General features: G+C 41.4%; 1 protein-coding gene and 9 non-coding genes across 10 annotated transcripts; all 10 read left to right on the top strand.

Moving 5' to 3' along the window:
* Positions 1-523: 523 nt before the first annotated feature.
* Positions 524-596, top strand: Trnar-acg (transfer RNA arginine (anticodon ACG)). Its single transcript has one exon. It is a non-coding gene; the product is annotated as a tRNA-Arg (tRNA).
* A 612-nt stretch (positions 597-1,208) lies between these two features.
* Trnar-acg (transfer RNA arginine (anticodon ACG)) lies at positions 1,209-1,281 on the top strand. The gene has a single exon. It is a non-coding gene; the product is annotated as a tRNA-Arg (tRNA).
* Positions 1,282-1,893: 612 nt separating this feature from the next.
* Positions 1,894-1,966, top strand: Trnar-acg (transfer RNA arginine (anticodon ACG)). Its single transcript has one exon. It is a non-coding gene; the product is annotated as a tRNA-Arg (tRNA).
* A 612-nt stretch (positions 1,967-2,578) lies between these two features.
* On the top strand, positions 2,579-2,651 carry Trnar-acg (transfer RNA arginine (anticodon ACG)). The gene has a single exon. It is a non-coding gene; the product is annotated as a tRNA-Arg (tRNA).
* A 612-nt stretch (positions 2,652-3,263) lies between these two features.
* On the top strand, positions 3,264-3,336 carry Trnar-acg (transfer RNA arginine (anticodon ACG)). The gene has a single exon. It is a non-coding gene; the product is annotated as a tRNA-Arg (tRNA).
* Positions 3,337-3,948: 612 nt separating this feature from the next.
* On the top strand, positions 3,949-4,021 carry Trnar-acg (transfer RNA arginine (anticodon ACG)). Its single transcript has one exon. It is a non-coding gene; the product is annotated as a tRNA-Arg (tRNA).
* A 616-nt stretch (positions 4,022-4,637) lies between these two features.
* Positions 4,638-4,710, top strand: Trnar-acg (transfer RNA arginine (anticodon ACG)). Its single transcript has one exon. It is a non-coding gene; the product is annotated as a tRNA-Arg (tRNA).
* Positions 4,711-6,034: 1,324 nt separating this feature from the next.
* LOC130686371 (uncharacterized) lies at positions 6,035-6,635 on the top strand. Its single transcript, XM_057509511.2, has 2 exons — positions 6,035-6,323; positions 6,384-6,635. Exons 1-2 carry the CDS (start codon positions 6,094-6,096, stop codon positions 6,622-6,624), a joined length of 471 nt encoding a protein of 156 aa, XP_057365494.2. The 5' UTR covers positions 6,035-6,093; the 3' UTR covers positions 6,625-6,635.
* Positions 6,636-16,826: 10,191 nt separating this feature from the next.
* Positions 16,827-16,899, top strand: Trnar-acg (transfer RNA arginine (anticodon ACG)). The gene has a single exon. It is a non-coding gene; the product is annotated as a tRNA-Arg (tRNA).
* Positions 16,900-17,511: 612 nt separating this feature from the next.
* Positions 17,512-17,584, top strand: Trnar-acg (transfer RNA arginine (anticodon ACG)). The gene has a single exon. It is a non-coding gene; the product is annotated as a tRNA-Arg (tRNA).
* Positions 17,585-17,883: the final 299 nt, after the last annotated feature.

The raw sequence follows: 17,883 nt of genomic DNA, 5'->3' as shown, positions 1-17,883 counted from the left end.
CCAGCAGTCAAGTGGCCTGACGTCGGTAGCTTTTGTCTCAATCCATATTTAAGGCCAATACAGCAACGTTTCGCAAAGTGGGAGACTAGCTTAGTGGAGATTGCTGCAAAATGGGAATGTGTGGAGTTTGTACAGAAAGAAACCTTTGGGATGTCTTAACGGATGACGAAGCGTGGTCTTTTCTACAATACTTCACTTACCGCAATGACTGGAGGCATCCCTTCTATTTCGAGGAAGGAATTTGGTTCACTGAATGGAGTATCGTACAAAACATTTCCACTAAAGAACCCTGCAAGCCTTGCCAGGTCGCTGAATCCTACCATCACGGTGACGGTGTTCATAAGTGTATGTTAAGTAAAAAGAATCTCCCTTCGGTCTGCCAGTCTCACTTTGGGTAAAGTAACATTCAGAACACAAGTAATTTGCTTAAACGAATTGGGGAAATAAATTTCTTATCCATTTGTTAAACACCTGTTGTGGCCCTTGGTTAAGTTTCTTAACTAGTCACTCATCATTCGCCAGTGGATTTGTGGCGCAATGGATAACGCGCCTGACTACGGATCAGGAGATTCCAGGTTCGATCCCTGGCACGTTCATTGAAAACGTGAAACGTAAAGAACATTGATTGATAATGGTTTTTGAAGCCGTGTTTAACTGGAGTGATGGTGTGGTCTTAGAGGTCGTGCCAGCAGTCAAGTGGCCTGACGTCGGTAGCTTTTGTCTCAATCCATATTTAAGGCCAATACAGCAACGTTTCGCAAAGTGGGAGACTAGCTTAGTGGAGATTGCTGCAAAATGGGAATGTGTGGAGTTTGTACAGAAAGAAACCTTTGGGATGTCTTAACGGATGACGAAGCGTGGTCTTTTCTACAATACTTCACTTACCGCAATGACTGGAGGCATCCCTTCTATTTCGAGGAAGGAATTTGGTTCACTGAATGGAGTATCGTACAAAACATTTCCACTAAAGAACCCTGCAAGCCTTGCCAGGTCGCTGAATCCTACCATCACGGTGACGGTGTTCATAAGTGTATGTTAAGTAAAAAGAATCTCCCTTCGGTCTGCCAGTCTCACTTTGGGTAAAGTAACATTCAGAACACAAGTAATTTGCTTAAACGAATTGGGGAAATAAATTTCTTATCCATTTGTTAAACACCTGTTGTGGCCCTTGGTTAAGTTTCTTAACTAGTCACTCATCATTCGCCAGTGGATGTGTGGCGCAATGGATAACGCGCCTGACTACGGATCAGGAGATTCCAGGTTCGACTCCTGGCAGGTTCATTGAAAACGTGAAACGTAAAGAACATTGATTGATAATGGTTTTTGAAGCCGTGTTTAACTGGAGTGATGGTGTGGTCTTAGAGGTCGTGCCAGCAGTCAAGTGGCCTGACGTCGGTAGCTTTTGTCTCAATCCATATTTAAGGCCAATACAGCAACGTTTCGCAAAGTGGGAGACTAGCTTAGTGGAGATTGCTGCAAAATGGGAATGTGTGGAGTTTGTACAGAAAGAAACCTTTGGGATGTCTTAACGGATGACGAAGCGTGGTCTTTTCTACAATACTTCACTTACCGCAATGACTGGAGGCATCCCTTCTATTTCGAGGAAGGAATTTGGTTCACTGAATGGAGTATCGTACAAAACATTTCCACTAAAGAACCCTGCAAGCCTTGCCAGGTCGCTGAATCCTACCATCACGGTGACGGTGTTCATAAGTGTATGTTAAGTAAAAAGAATCTCCCTTCGGTCTGCCAGTCTCACTTTGGGTAAAGTAACATTCAGAACACAAGTAATTTGCTTAAACGAATTGGGGAAATAAATTTCTTATCCATTTGTTAAACACCTGTTGTGGCCCTTGGTTAAGTTTCTTAACTAGTCACTCATCATTCGCCAGTGGATGTGTGGCGCAATGGATAACGCGCCTGACTACGGATCAGGAGATTCCAGGTTCGATCCCTGGCAGGTTCATTGAAAACGTGAAACGTAAAGAACATTGATTGATAATGGTTTTTGAAGCCGTGTTTAACTGGAGTGATGGTGTGGTCTTAGAGGTCGTGCCAGCAGTCAAGTGGCCTGACGTCGGTAGCTTTTGTCTCAATCCATATTTAAGGCCAATACAGCAACGTTTCGCAAAGTGGGAGACTAGCTTAGTGGAGATTGCTGCAAAATGGGAATGTGTGGAGTTTGTACAGAAAGAAACCTTTGGGATGTCTTAACGGATGACGAAGCGTGGTCTTTTCTACAATACTTCACTTACCGCAATGACTGGAGGCATCCCTTCTATTTCGAGGAAGGAATTTGGTTCACTGAATGGAGTATCGTACAAAACATTTCCACTAAAGAACCCTGCAAGCCTTGCCAGGTCGCTGAATCCTACCATCACGGTGACGGTGTTCATAAGTGTATGTTAAGTAAAAAGAATCTCCCTTCGGTCTGCCAGTCTCACTTTGGGTAAAGTAACATTCAGAACACAAGTAATTTGCTTAAACGAATTGGGGAAATAAATTTCTTATCCATTTGTTAAACACCTGTTGTGGCCCTTGGTTAAGTTTCTTAACTAGTCACTCATCATTCGCCAGTGGATGTGTGGCGCAATGGATAACGCGCCTGACTACGGATCAGGAGATTCCAGGTTCGACTCCTGGCAGGTTCATTGAAAACGTGAAACGTAAAGAACATTGATTGATAATGGTTTTTGAAGCCGTGTTTAACTGGAGTGATGGTGTGGTCTTAGAGGTCGTGCCAGCAGTCAAGTGGCCTGACGTCGGTAGCTTTTGTCTCAATCCATATTTAAGGCCAATACAGCAACGTTTCGCAAAGTGGGAGACTAGCTTAGTGGAGATTGCTGCAAAATGGGAATGTGTGGAGTTTGTACAGAAAGAAACCTTTGGGATGTCTTAACGGATGACGAAGCGTGGTCTTTTCTACAATACTTCACTTACCGCAATGACTGGAGGCATCCCTTCTATTTCGAGGAAGGAATTTGGTTCACTGAATGGAGTATCGTACAAAACATTTCCACTAAAGAACCCTGCAAGCCTTGCCAGGTCGCTGAATCCTACCATCACGGTGACGGTGTTCATAAGTGTATGTTAAGTAAAAAGAATCTCCCTTCGGTCTGCCAGTCTCACTTTGGGTAAAGTAACATTCAGAACACAAGTAATTTGCTTAAACGAATTGGGGAAATAAATTTCTTATCCATTTGTTAAACACCTGTTGTGGCCCTTGGTTAAGTTTCTTAACTAGTCACTCATCATTCGCCAGTGGATGTGTGGCGCAATGGATAACGCGCCTGACTACGGATCAGGAGATTCCAGGTTCGATCCCTGGCAGGTTCATTGAAAACGTGAAACGTAAAGAACATTGATTGATAATGGTTTTTGAAGCCGTGTTTAACTGGAGTGATGGTGTGGTCTTAGAGGTCGTGCCAGCAGTCAAGTGGCCTGACGTCGGTAGCTTTTGTCTCAATCCATATTTAAGGCCAATACAGCAACGTTTCGCAAAGTGGGAGACTAGCTTAGTGGAGATTGCTGCAAAATGGGAATGTGTGGAGTTTGTACAGAAAGAAACCTTTGGGATGTCTTAACGGATGACGAAGCGTGGTCTTTTCTACAATACTTCACTTACCGCAATGACTGGAGGCATCCCTTCTATTTCGAGGAAGGAATTTGGTTCACTGAATGGAGTATCGTACAAAACATTTCCACTAAAGAACCCTGCAAGCCTTGCCAGGTCGCTGAATCCTACCATCACGGTGACGGTGTTCATAAGTGTATGTTAAGTAAAAAGAATCTCCCTTCGGTCTGCCAGTCTCACTTTGGGTAAAGTAACATTCAGAACACAAGTAATTTGCTTAAACGAATTGGGGAAATAAATTTCTTATCCATTTGTTAAACACCTGTTGTGGCCCTTGGTTAAGTTTCTTAACTAGTCACTCATCATTCGCCAGTGGATTTGTGGCGCAATGGATAACGCGCCTGACTACGGATCAGGAGATTCCAGGTTCGACTCCTGGCAGGCTCGTTCATTTTAAACGTGAAACGTAAAGAACATTGATTGATAATGGTTTTTGAAGCCGTGTTTAACTGGAGTGATGGTGTGGTCTTAGAGGTCGTGCCAGCAGTCAAGTGGCCTGACGTCGGTAGCTTTTGTCTCAATCCATATTTAAGGCCAATACAGCAACGTTTCGCAAAGTGGGAGACTAGCTTAGTGGAGATTGCTGCAAAATGGGAATGTGTGGAGTTTGTACAGAAAGAAACCTTTGGGATGTCTTAACGGATGACGAAGCGTGGTCTTTTCTACAATACTTCACTTACCGCAATGACTGGAGGCATCCCTTCTATTTCGAGGAAGGAATTTGGTTCACTGAATGGAGTATCGTACAAAACATTTCCACTAAAGAACCCTGCAAGCCTTGCCAGGTCGCTGAATCCTACCATCACGGTGACGGTGTTCATAAGTGTATGTTAAGTAAAAAGAATCTCCCTTCGGTCTGCCAGTCTCACTTTGGGTAAAGTAACATTCAGAACACAAGTAATTTGCTTAAACGAATTGGGGAAATAAATTTCTTATCCATTTGTTAAACACCTGTTGTGGCCCTTGGTTAAGTTTCTTAACTAGTCACTCATCATTCGCCAGTGGATGTGTGGCGCAATGGATAACGCGCCTGACTACGGATCAGGAGATTCCAGGTTCGATCCCTGGCAGGTTCATTGAAAACGTGAAACGTAAAGAACATTGATTGATAATGGTTTTTGAAGCCGTGTTTAACTGGAGTGATGGTGTGGTCTTAGAGGTCGTGCCAGCAGTCAAGTGGCCTGACGTCGGTAGCTTTTGTCTCAATCCATATTTAAGGCCAATACAGCAACGTTTCGCAAAGTGGGAGACTAGCTTAGTGGAGATTGCTGCAAAATGGGAATGTGTGGAGTTTGTACAGAAAGAAACCTTTGGGATGTCTTAACGGATGACGAAGCGTGGTCTTTTCTACAATACTTCACTTACCGCAATGACTGGAGGCATCCCTTCTATTTCGAGGAAGGAATTTGGTTCACTGAATGGAGTATCGTACAAAACATTTCCACTAAAGAACCCTGCAAGCCTTGCCAGGTCGCTGAATCCTACCATCACGGTGACGGTGTTCATAAGTGTATGTTAAGTAAAAAGAATCTCCCTTCGGTCTGCCAGTCTCACTTTGGGTAAAGTAACATTCAGAACACAAGTAATTTGCTTAAACGAATTGGGGAAATAAATTTCTTATCCATTTGTTAAACACCTGTTGTGGCCCTTGGTTAAGTTTCTTAACTAGTCACTCATCATTCGCCAGTGGATGTGTGGCCCATGTAATGTTTAACTTGTAAATGACTTTCAACTCGGCTTACTAATTACTAAGTGTATTTTCACAAGACTAACAAGACTAATCACAGGTGTAATGTAAGATTCTCTAAAACTCTACTACACTTCAACGCTCTGGACACAGACACACACTGTACTATAACGCACTAAACTCAGACCCCGAGCCCCCTTCTTGTCACAGCTTTTATCAGTTAATATGAGGTCACTCTTGACGTCAATGATCACGTGAAGACGAACTGATCGTAGAGGTGAAGAGCTGACTGATACTGGTTTGGCGTGGGAAGGCTCCGTGAGGATGAAGAACTGTTTGATACTAGTTCGCCGTGGAATCATCCAAGGCTGGAATCTATTAATTAGCTAAGCTAACTAATTGGTGGCGTTCTTCGGTATATGTCCTCATCACATTCCTCCCCTTTTTACAGAAGTTGCCTTTGGGGTTACAGGGTTGGAGAATATATTTATGTATACGGAAGTTATAATGAAACAGATAGGTCTACAAAATTTCTAATTCTAATTTATGCATTTGCTTCTTTTCTTTCTTCCGTAGGGATTACAATTGCTAAACATTTCTTGTTAGTAAGAGAGTGGAATAGTGGAGGGGATAGGTAAGGATTATTTTTTTTTTTTTTTTTTTTTTTTTTTTTTTTTTTTTTTTTTTTTTTTTTGATGCGAACCTTATAGTTGTTGCTTTTTGTTCCGGTGTGTTTCATTCGTTTCTTGCCCTTCGTCGAGCTCCCTTGTGCATGATGGAGTTTGATTTTACATGCGTTGTGTCTCATCGTGCTGCCGTTGATACTGCTTTGTGGATTTTCGAAGTTATAGCGTATCACAAGCCTCATTTGCTCTTCCGAAGATTTCTTCCCACTGATCGAGAACTGTTCTTCAATTCCTATCGGCCATCGATGAGTGTTGAAAATTGTCCTCCTCTTGACTTCGGGTTCCGACGAGTCAGTTCCACCGACCGCTATTATGTGTAAGTCGCAAATTGGTTCTTTTCTTAGCATTCCATTTGACTTGTTTATTCTTTTTCCAGTCAGTTTCCAGGTTATGCTCGCTACCGCGACATTTACCCGGTCCGGTTTGCACGATTGCTCTGGTGGCTCGAGTCTGGTGAGGATATCTATCACCGCAACTGTCGTTCATCGCTCTTCTTCAATGAACAATTGCAGGAAGAATTCCATCACTCAGTGGCAATGCAGAACGTACACCGTCTTCTCCGTCGGCTTTTGATTGGCACCGATCTTATGCTGGTTAGTTCCTTGTATTTCCAGTAGAATACACAACTTTAAAGGTTGGTTGTCTATGGACGTTTTTTTTTTTTTTTTTTTTTTTTTTAGGTTTGGCTAGGTACAAATGATAGGTAGGTTTATTAGTTACATAGATGCTACAAATTTTACGTTTAACATCGCATATAAATTTGTTTCTACTTGTGGTTACAAATTTCATTTTTGGGGTGCAATGAGGCATCCGTCATTCCAACAGAGTCCCTTACCCGGAATGATTTGTGTATCATTATGGATATGTGACAGCATGGGAATTTCTTGCTCGTGATTGTTAGTGTTATTTTTCTTTTTACACAAATTGAAGATTGTAGCAAATGGTATAAATGCAATGCAGACATATCCAATCAAGATTGTTACAGCTATTACACTCACTGCTAGTATTCCATACTTAAATATGGAAACCCAATTGGATATATCCCAGAAATCAACCTGGGCCTTGTTATCTAAGACTAATCCAGAAAGTGAATTAGTATTAGATAGTTGCACTCTACCAATTAATTCCGTTAAAACATTTAATTGTTCTACGTTATTTGGCTCATACATCGAATGATGCTGAGGCAAATAATCGTACGTTTTTAGAGGTAATTCCTCAAATGCTGTAATCAATTTTAGTTTTACCACATGAATTGATGGTTCTTGGAGTTTCCATTCTCCATTTATCCATGTATAGGTTTTATCGTTGAAATTTACATATTGACCGTTCCAGAAACAATCCTGGAAAGGATGAAGTGACCAACCATCCTTTCCAACAGTGAAATTGGTTTTCGGGTCTGCCTGAAAAAATGGCTGATAGCCGCACTGTGTTTGTACAGCGGCCATTTTTACAGGTACAATTTCACATTTCTGTAAAATTAAACTTTTGCCGTTTCCGGTTATTCTACTACATGTATCTAGATTTAGTGCACGGGCTGCAAGCAGTCCATTTGTTTGTGCTAAAACCATAGCTTGATTACGCTGTAGTGAAGTAATTTTGCAATATAATTGACGGACTTCGTTGGCCAATTGTGATTCGTGTTTGATCGCCTGCCCTTCAATGTACTGGCGATTTTCAATGTCTAGCAACGTCCTAACGCTATCTGTTAATTGAGTTTTTGTCTCGTTGCCTTTGGTGTTCAAAACTTCACCAGAATCATTTAGTTCAATTAACCTTTCTTGTCTTCTTTTGTTTCTCTCTTCCCTTCTATTCGAAATGGTAGTTACCTCTTCTATTCTGTCCATTGGAAAAAATGGGGTTGCAAGGGTTCTTTGGAAAATCCATTCTTGCAACTTTTGTGAGGAATCGCAGGGAAGTGCTCGCACCGTCTTGTCTTCGTAAAATGGGACTAGACAAAATGGATTGTCCTTTAAGGCAAATTGCCTGTCAATCTCATTGTAGTTCCATAACATTCTATTACTAAATTCACTGTCGCATGACTGCGCCGTCATCGGCGTAACACAAGTGTTGGTTGTGAGAATTCTTAGTTTCCCATTTACGTAGCCGAAATCCTGTTTAGGGTAACCTTCGATAGAGCTACTTTGGTTACAAAACAGTAACGTGAGAGTCTGTTGTTCCGATATAGTTAGACAGTAATCCAAATTGGTGGTGGGCTGAATTTTACCGTATAAAGTTGGTGGATTAAACGGTATGTGGTCACTCATTTTGTCGAACTTGCGTGTGCGATTCCTATCCCATCTAGTTACTTGTGGCCCTCTTTGTTCTTGTATTTCCCCATCTATTGCCTCATTGGATGATTCTAGAATTTCTAGTAACCATATTTGGTTCACGTTACCATTCTCACACGGTGTAACAGTTACAGGATAATCCAGTGTTATGTTTACGGTTAAGCAATTACCTGTGTGAGCTTGAATCATATGGAAAGGAACTAATCCAAATGTCATCGGGTTGGGTTCTAATGACCATACATCCGTCGGGTTATTTAGTTCATCTAAACTACTACCGCATTTCTTGACTCCCGTGTTGTTTTCTGTAAATTGGTGAATGCAATGCTCGAGATAGCTTTGCATTACCATTCCATTAGCAAGAAATTTGAAAGCTTGACCGTTGGTTATCACCTTCTGCGTTTCTTTTTCAATTGACAGGGTGGTGTCGAATGCACAAGTTGGGGTCGAGAATTTTCCACTGCGTGGCATGTACGCCAAACAACGACTAGGATCGCTAGCTAACATTAATAATCCTATCACTTCTCTATCATAGCTTCTTTTCTGTCGCTTAGGGGTTTCTATAATATCTATGTAGGAATCGGGTAACCCGATTACCGGATAGACGGTTATGTTCGTGCAGATTTGCGTTTTGTTAGCAGATATGATAAATTCTAACTGAGCTGCATGATCTTCTATCCTATTTTGTTTCTTACTTTTCGTTAAGTTACCTCTACCTTGAAATACCGAATTTATTTCACAGGTGGGCTCTTTTGCATCTGGTGCTTTCCAAACGATCGTTAGTTCATTATGATTCGAAAATTCTGCCTTACTAGAATTCGCTATTATACCAAACGGTGACTTTACTGGGCAATCGTGACAATCCTTTGATAACTGAACTATTTGAGTTACACAATTCTTAGTTGTGTAGACCTGTGTTGTCATCCAGTGACCTTCTCCCTCAGGCTCCTGGAGGTATTTAAATGTTTTTCCGTCCTTTACCATCGGGCTATTCACGCATGTATTTGGATACTGTGCCGTGTTCCAGCATTCATTAGCACTAACTTTTAAAATTTGCTTCTTAAAAATAGTGTCATGACTTAAAAGGAAATTAGTGGATATTTCTTTGGTTGATAACCACTGGGTGCATGCGTACCCTTCCCATGTTATGGGTTCTTTGTTTTTGGTTAGGAATCGGTAATTGATTTTAGTTGGAATTTCTACTGGTTCAGGGTGTGAACAGTAGTCGGGATCGTCTAAATCTAAAATACCTTTAATTACTGGTTGTGAGCAGTTGCAGGTGTCGATGGTTATTGAGTGGGTTATTCCTACAGCTATAATGAAGACGATAGTTGCAATAACGTTCCTCATCTGTAATTACATTTCCGTAATGAGTCTTTGTGGCTGTTTGATTGCTTGTCTTAGCGATCTTCTAACAGGTATTCCGATATCATCCTGCCTTTTCCGTCTCACTCTAGGTTGCTTAATTTGTGCTTTACCGCTTTCGGTCGGTAACTGTGCTGTTTCTTGCCGATTGCTATCTTCCCCTTCTGTTGCTTGTCTTACAGCGGTTGCTGCTGTCTCTCCTTGACATTGGATACTCAATTCCCTTTCCCTACTTTCAATTTCTATCTCACTCTGTGTTTCTCTTTCTTCGTTTTCTGATTCCCTCCTAGGGTTACGTTCTACGCTGTTACCTTCTTCCCTTTCTTTAGTTACGTTTTCCGCGTCTTCCTTGCTTTTCCATTTCTTGAGGCGATTCACATGCACAACCATAGTATGGTTTTCTGTTGTTCTCCTGATTAGGTAATTCAAATCAGACAACTTATCTACGATAGTGAAAGGTCCATCCCAACGCATATAAAATTTACCTGTTTGTGGCTTCATTTCTTTCAATAGCACTAAGTCTCCTGGCTCAAACGAGCATTCCTTCGATGAACGATCGTAATTCACCTTTTGTCTTGACTGTGCTACGATTAGCTTACTTTTGGCTAATTCTAAAGCTTCGTGCCATTGTTGCGTATAAATGTTGTTTTGATCCTCTAGAAGCCTATTTCTCATCGGAGGTCTTAAGTCCGATGGTTCTAATGCATCTCTGCCTTTTAATAGGTAAAAAGGGGTTTCACCGGTGCTCGAGTGAGGCGTCCGGTTGTAAGCCGCGACTACATAGTCGAGGTGCTCATCCCACAAGGCAGGGTTATGAGCGACATGGGCTGTTAACATGTCCCCTAATGTCCTATTAAATCTCTCAACAGCACCATCTGTTTGCGGGTGGTATGCTGTAGTTCTTAACTGTTTCACACCTAGCTGTTTACACAATTCAGCCATTGCTTGCGATTGGAAGTTCGAACCTCGATCCGTTAGGATCTGCGAGGGTAACCCTTCGTTGTTTACAATGTGCTTAATAAACTTGCGAATGATAGTCTGGGCGGAAACTTCCTTAAGCGCAAGTGCTATAATATATCTCGTTGTGTACTCCATGATTACTAAGATATATTTATTTCCTTTCTCACTTTCTGGAACTGGGCCTACAATATCCATGGCCAATCGTTGCCAGACGTAGTCTGTAACAGGGATTGGTTGGAGTGCAGCTTTACAAGATCCAGAAATTTTTCTTTTCGCACAGGTTAAGCAGTTAAGTACGTGAGTTTTTATATCGTTAGCCATCTTTGGCCAAAAGTATTTATTACTAATGTTTGCGGTCGTTTTTGTTATTCCTAGGTGACCAGCCAATTTGTGGTCGTGATATTGCTCCATAACCTCTTTTCGTAGCGTCGCCGGTACTACGATTTTTCCCCTAGCTGTGGTTAAAAGTCCGCTAGGTAAATATCGAAATTCGTCTTCTGCATCCTTGTTTGCCTTCTCTAAGTTTTTTACTACTTCTTTGCAAAAGGTATCTTCTTGCTGAGCAATTAGCCAGTCGTCAGCTACGACTTGCTGTGATACTACAATATTAACCGGTATTCTGCTCAATGCGTCAGCATTTTGGTGCAGTTTACCAGGCCTATACTGAATTTCCATCTCAAATTGTTGCAAGAATAAGAACCATCTGGCCAATCTTCCTGTTGGCTCCCTGACTTTTTGGATGTATTGCAGAGGCCTATGGTCGGTCACTATTACAAAGTTAGTGCCGTATAGGTAATGAAAAAATGCTTTTACTGAGTGAATAATCGCATACGCTTCCTTCTCTGTGGTACACCATTTTAGTTGAACATCAGTTAGATGCTTAGAGGTGTATGCAATAGGGTGTTCTAGAGACTTATTCCATTCGTCTGTCGACTCTTCTATTACTCTTGAATCATTTATTGATTCCTCACTGGGCCCTGGGTTGGCATTTGGATGTGGCATCTGAGAGAGGATTCCGCCTACTCCATACCCGCACGCATCCGTGTGTAAGATGAAAGGGCGCGCGAAATCAGGATATGCGAGGGTAGGGGCGGAACATAAACATTCCTTGATGCCTTCAAAAGCGCTTGTTTCCTCCTGCCCCCATTGCCATGGTACTGTGCTCCTCGTGAGCCGTGTTAGTACATGGACTTTGTTGGCGAACTGATCTATGAACCGTCTATAGTAATTTGCGAGTCCTAGGAATGCTCTGACTTGGTCCGGGTTTTTTTGGTGCCGGATACTTTTTTACCACTTTTATCTTGTTTGGGTCTACCATGACTCCTTTTTGTGACACTATGTGCCCAAGATATTCTACCGCGTTAGCTGCAAATTTGCACTTTTGAATTTTGACTTTAAGTCCATTTGCTTGTAAAAGGCGAAACGTCGAGGTCAGATGCTGTACGTGTTTGGCCATGCTGGTGCTGTATACAATGATGTCATCAATATATACCATTACGCACTTGCCAATTAACGTTCGAAGAACAATTTCCATTGTCCTCTGGAACGTGCTCGGCGCGTTGCATAGACCAAACGGCATCCTTATATACTCAAAGTGTCCCATTTCTGCTGTAAATGCGGTTTTATGAATATCTTCCTCAGCTATCTCGATTTGCCAGTACCCACTGAACAAATCGAGTGTTGAGAAAAATTTCGCTCCGTGTAGCAAGGTCAATGTATCGTCTATTCGTGGTAGAGGATACCGATCCTTGACTGTCACTGCGTTTAAGTCCCTATAGTCTACGCAAAATCGTAGTTCTCCTGATTTCTTCTTTACCATCACTATTGATGCCCTAAAAGCGCTATGGCTTTCTCGGATGATGTTGTATTTCAACATTTCTTCGATTTGCTGCTTAGCTATCGGTTTAATAGCTGCTGGCATTCTATAGGTTCCTCTCATTTTTGGGTTTCCCGTAGTTACTATCTTATGCTTGAGTACATTTGTTCGTCCTAGTTCTATCAACTGGGATGCGAAAACTGATTTGTGGTTATGTAATACTTGCTCCATTTCTAGTCTGTCTTTCCCTTTCAGGTGTGACAGTTCAAAGGTTACTGTTTGGCTTTCCTTAATGCTATATATAGGTATATTAATTTTCTTAAGGCTAATTACAGATTCTACTCCGTTTACAGATAATGTTAGTGTTTTATTAGCTATATCTAATTTTGTTTTGTACTTTTTGAAGAAATCTAGTCCTAAAATACATCCTTCTTGTGTTTCAGGCAACACGAAGAAGTCATGCTCTAGTCTGCAATTTGGTGTTAATTTAAGACTTAATTTGAAACATCCCAATGGGTGCATGATGTTTCCTGACGCAGATTCAAACAACTGACTAGGTTTAGTTTCTAATTCAGTTACGATCGCTTTATGAGGTAATAAGGCAAATCTCTCAGATGAAATAATACTAGCTGCTGCACCTGTGTCGATTAAAGCTTGTGCTTTCTGATTACTAAATTCCACGGGTATCCTAATTAATCTACATGTTTGTTTAATCTTTCCTATTCTGTTTTTGATTGGAACCTTCTCGGATTTTTGGTCCGACAATCTTTCGCTATATGTCCTGTGTTGAGACATCTATGACAAGTAACAGTGTTTTCTCTGTTATTACCACTTAATCTTTGTTTTCTCGCTAGCTCTGCCGATGGGTGAGGGCTCTTGGATCTTGGACGCTCGTCGTAACGCCTTGTCCGAGAATCGAGTCTCTCCCTATTCTGATACCTCTTGTCCTGGTATCGTTCTTTACCGTATGACCGTTCACGCGACTCGGACCGGTTCCTGTCGTACGATCTGTTACGGTTGTAAGAGTGATCTCTACGGTCTCTACTATACGAATTATCCCTAGATCGCTGTCGATCTTCCCATTTAACGTTATTATATCTTGACGAATCCCTACCTTGCTTATAGGTGTCAATATTGTTTACGGACCAATCTTGTCCCGATTTCGACGCTGTACCTGACAGATTTAATTTCGTTAGGTTGTTTTTTAACTCTTCTAATTCCAGTTTTGTTTGAGTTAATTCAGCTTCTATATCTCTAGTCGGTTTCGGTGCTTCAAATTTGAATATCGGTTTTAGTTCTAGTGCCTGTGTGTTGTAGGCGATTTCTTCTGACTCTAACGCTGCTTGTTTGAAATTTTGCCAGTTTGGGGTGCTAGGGTATTTATTATGGAATAGAATTGTCTTGATGGTTGGCAGCAATCCATCTAGTAACATTTTGATTAGTGTATCATCTTTAAGAGCTGTTAGTTCAGCGCTTTCTGCTTGTTCCTCATCGCCTTCCTTGTAGATCGCACTATATGCCTGTGTTATTTTATCAATAAAATGTCTAACGGGTTGGTTAGGTGATTGTTTTACTGACAGTAGTTTCGATTTCTGTTTGGCTTTATCCGCGGGATGTTTGAAATGTTCCTTTAATGCATTCCGCCAATCGCTATACGATTCTCTCGGTGCTACCCGTAGTCTATCGATATGCCATTGCAATGCTGTCCCCTTTAACCTTGTGGCTAAAATCTTTTTGGTGGATTCCCTCGGCCATTCGTGAATCGTTGCTATTGCCTCCGCATCTCTTAACCATACTCCTATCGGTTGGTCGTTCACATTGCCACTATAAATAGGAATGTTCTGTGTTTCGTCTCTACGTGTAATGGCTACTGCTAATGCTCGTATATCATCGTTTGCTGTCATTCTTGGTGTTTCGTTAGTTGTATCGGTTTCGATAGCCGGTTGTGCTAGTTGTTCTAAGAGTGTCAGGTTGTTTTTATTTAGTTGTTCTATGCTTCCTTTAAGATAATTGTTTTCGGTATCTAGTTTAGCTGCTCGCTCCGCTGCCTGTTTCGCTAACTGGAGTGCTTGTCCTAGTTCCGTTAATTCGTTTTCCAATGACACGATTTTCCTATTCTGTATGGCCAGGGTGTGTTGTGCTATCTCCAACTCGTTTGTGCTTGCGGCACTCGCGATTGTTTGTTGTAGCCTTCTAAACTTTTCTTCTAACGACTGATTAGCCGTTTGTAACGTTGATATTTCTATTGTTTGCTTAGTTTGCTTATCGTGTAAGGTTGTTTCGTTAATCTGGCTAATGTTCAAATTGTGCTTAAGTTGATTGTTTTCTGTTTGTAGGTTAACAAATTTGCTTGTCTGGTCAATTTGTTCCTGTCTTAGAAATTCCAACTCTGCCTGTTTGGTTTTTATTGTATCGTTTAGATGCGAAATTTCCTGATTCTTATCTGTTATATGTACTATTAATTTCTTATGTTCTACCTGTAAGGCGTTAATTTCTTTTTCCTGATCAATGCTTTTTGTTTCAAGAGCTTTGTAACTTAATTGTAGTTTCTCGAATTCTATTTGGATGTTACTGTATTTATTCAATAAGGTTGTTCCTTCTCCAATTAGTTGGCTTTCCCTTTCTTTCAATTTCTCTAATTCCTGTTGAAGCTTTTTCTTGTCCTTAATTAACTTGGTTTTAACTGATGTGTGTTCGGTTTCTACTTTTCTTATGGTTGATTCTAAGATTTGAACGTCCTGGGTCTTTTTTACTAGGGTGGTTATTAGGTTGGTTTTTTCTCCTTGCGTTTGCTCTAACTGTTGGGTTAAGCTGGTTGCTTGATATTCGATGGTTTGTTGCTGGATAGTAGCTGTCTGTAGTAAGGCTAAACCTTGATTTTCAAGCTCTTGTATTTTTGTTTCAGCCGCGATTAGTTTTTCCGAAATTAATTTATACTCTAAGTCTTTATCTTTTAGGCGTGTTTTTAGCTGTTTGGTTGTTGCTTTATCTTTAGCTGCTTCTAGTTCTAATTTATACTGATTAATTGTTTGATGAATCTCTATTAGTGCAGTTTTTAGAATATCCCTCTCCTCTACTAGCTTATTTCTCTTTTTACTGGGTAGATTCTCTGTAGAATGATATTTCGTTAATTGTTTCTCCTCGTCGCTGTCCCTTGGGCTACTTTCAGCGCTTCTAGTTCTTTTTTGAAAAGGTACAATACGAACTTCTGCTATTTCACTCTTCTGCTCGTTTTCTAAACTGGGATATACTTTTTGGGTTGTACGCTTAGTATCTACTACGCTTCGTCTTGTAGGACGATCTTTTACTTCTACAGTTTCTTCTACTGGGGCTGACGGCTTGTATATATCTATTGCTAAGTTGTCAGATGACATTTAGGTGACTTACCCTTGTAGCGGGGAGTTCTAGACGATTTCCGGTCGTCTGCGATGTTTAAGTGGGTAGACCTGCTGGTCTGCTGCTGGGCAGGAGTCCGGGGTCGTCGGATTTGAACAAAGTTCAAAACTGGACACGTTCACCAAATGTAATGTTTAACTTGTAAATGACTTTCAACTCGGCTTACTAATTACTAAGTGTATTTTCACAAGACTAACAAGACTAATCACAGGTGTAATGTAAGATTCTCTAAAACTCTACTACACTTCAACGCTCTGGACACAGACACACACTGTACTATAACGCACTAAACTCAGACCCCGAGCCCCCTTCTTGTCACAGCTTTTATCAGTTAATATGAGGTCACTCTTGACGTCAATGATCACGTGAAGACGAACTGATCGTAGAGGTGAAGAGCTGACTGATACTGGTTTGGCGTGGAAGGCTCCGTGAGGATGAAGAACTGTTTGATACTAGTTCGCCGTGGAATCATCCAAGGCTGGAATCTATTAATTAGCTAAGCTAACTAATTGGTGGCGTTTCGCAAAGTGAAACGTAAAGAACATTGATTCGGTTTGCCACGGTATATGCTTATAAGGCGTGGAGATTGCTGCAAAAAGTGGCCTGACGTGGGAATGTGTGGAGATTGCTGCAAAAATGGGAGTTTGTACAGAAAGAAACCTTTGGGATGTCTTAACGGATGACGAAGCGTGGTCTTTTCTACAATACTTCACTTACCGCAATGACTGGAGGCATCCCTTCTATTTCGAGGAAGGAATTTGGTTCACTGAATGGAGTATCGTACAAAACATTTCCACTAAAGAACCCTGCAAGCCTTGCCAGGTCGCTGAATCCTACCATCACGGTGACGGTGTTCATAAGTGTATGTTAAGTAAAAAGAATCTCCTTTCGGTCTGCCAGTCTCACTTTGGGTAAAGTAACATTCAGAACACAAGTAATTTGGTTAAACACCTGTTGTGGCCCTTGGTTAAGTTCTAGTCACTCATCATTCGCCAGTGGATTTGTGGCGCAATGGATAACGCGCCTGACTACGGATCAGGAGATTCCAGGTTCGACTCCTGGCACGTTCATTGAAAACGTGAAACGTAAAGAACATTGATTGATAATGGTTTTTGAAGCCGTGTTTAACTGGAGTGATGGTGTGGTCTTAGAGGTCGTGCCAGCAGTCAAGTGGCCTGACGTCGGTAGCTTTTGTCTCAATCCATATTTAAGGCCAATACAGCAACGTTTCGCAAAGTGGGAGACTAGCTTAGTGGAGATTGCTGCAAAATGGGAATGTGTGGAGTTTGTACAGAAAGAAACCTTTGGGATGTCTTAACGGATGACGAAGCGTGGTCTTTTCTACAATACTTCACTTACCGCAATGACTGGAGGCATCCCTTCTATTTCGAGGAAGGAATTTGGTTCACTGAATGGAGTATCGTACAAAACATTTCCACTAAAGAACCCTGCAAGCCTTGCCAGGTCGCTGAATCCTACCATCACGGTGACGGTGTTCATAAGTGTATGTTAAGTAAAAAGAATCTCCCTTCGGTCTGCCAGTCTCACTTTGGGTAAAGTAACATTCAGAACACAAGTAATTTGCTTAAACGAATTGGGGAAATAAATTTCTTATCCATTTGTTAAACACCTGTTGTGGCCCTTGGTTAAGTTTCTTAACTAGTCACTCATCATTCGCCAGTGGATTTGTGGCGCAATGGATAACGCGCCTGACTACGGATCAGGAGATTCCAGGTTCGATCCCTGGCAGGTTCATTGAAAACGTGAAACGTAAAGAACATTGATTGATAATGGTTTTTGAAGCCGTGTTTAACTGGAGTGATGGTGTGGTCTTAGAGGTCGTGCCAGCAGTCAAGTGGCCTGACGTCGGTAGCTTTTGTCTCAATCCATATTTAAGGCCAATACAGCAACGTTTCGCAAAGTGGGAGACTAGCTTAGTGGAGATTGCTGCAAAATGGGAATGTGTGGAGTTTGTACAGAAAGAAACCTTTGGGATGTCTTAACGGATGACGAAGCGTGGTCTTTTCTACAATACTTCACTTACCGCAATGACT

The sequence above is a fragment of the Daphnia carinata genome, unplaced genomic scaffold, assembly GCF_022539665.2.
Source record: "Daphnia carinata strain CSIRO-1 unplaced genomic scaffold, CSIRO_AGI_Dcar_HiC_V3 NW_026452975.1, whole genome shotgun sequence".
NCBI classification, from domain to species: domain Eukaryota; kingdom Metazoa; phylum Arthropoda; class Branchiopoda; order Diplostraca; family Daphniidae; genus Daphnia; species Daphnia carinata.
This window is presented reverse-complemented; position numbering and strand designations above follow the sequence as displayed.

Coding starts and splice junctions, on each gene's coding strand:
- LOC130686371 (XM_057509511.2), top strand. CDS start 6,094: ATGATGGAGTTTGATTTTACATGCGTTGTGTCTCATCGTGCTGCCGTT. Junction 6,324..6,383: donor TCCACCGACCGCTATTATGT/GTAAGTCGCAAA, acceptor TTCTTTTTCCAG/TCAGTTTCCAGGTTATGCTC.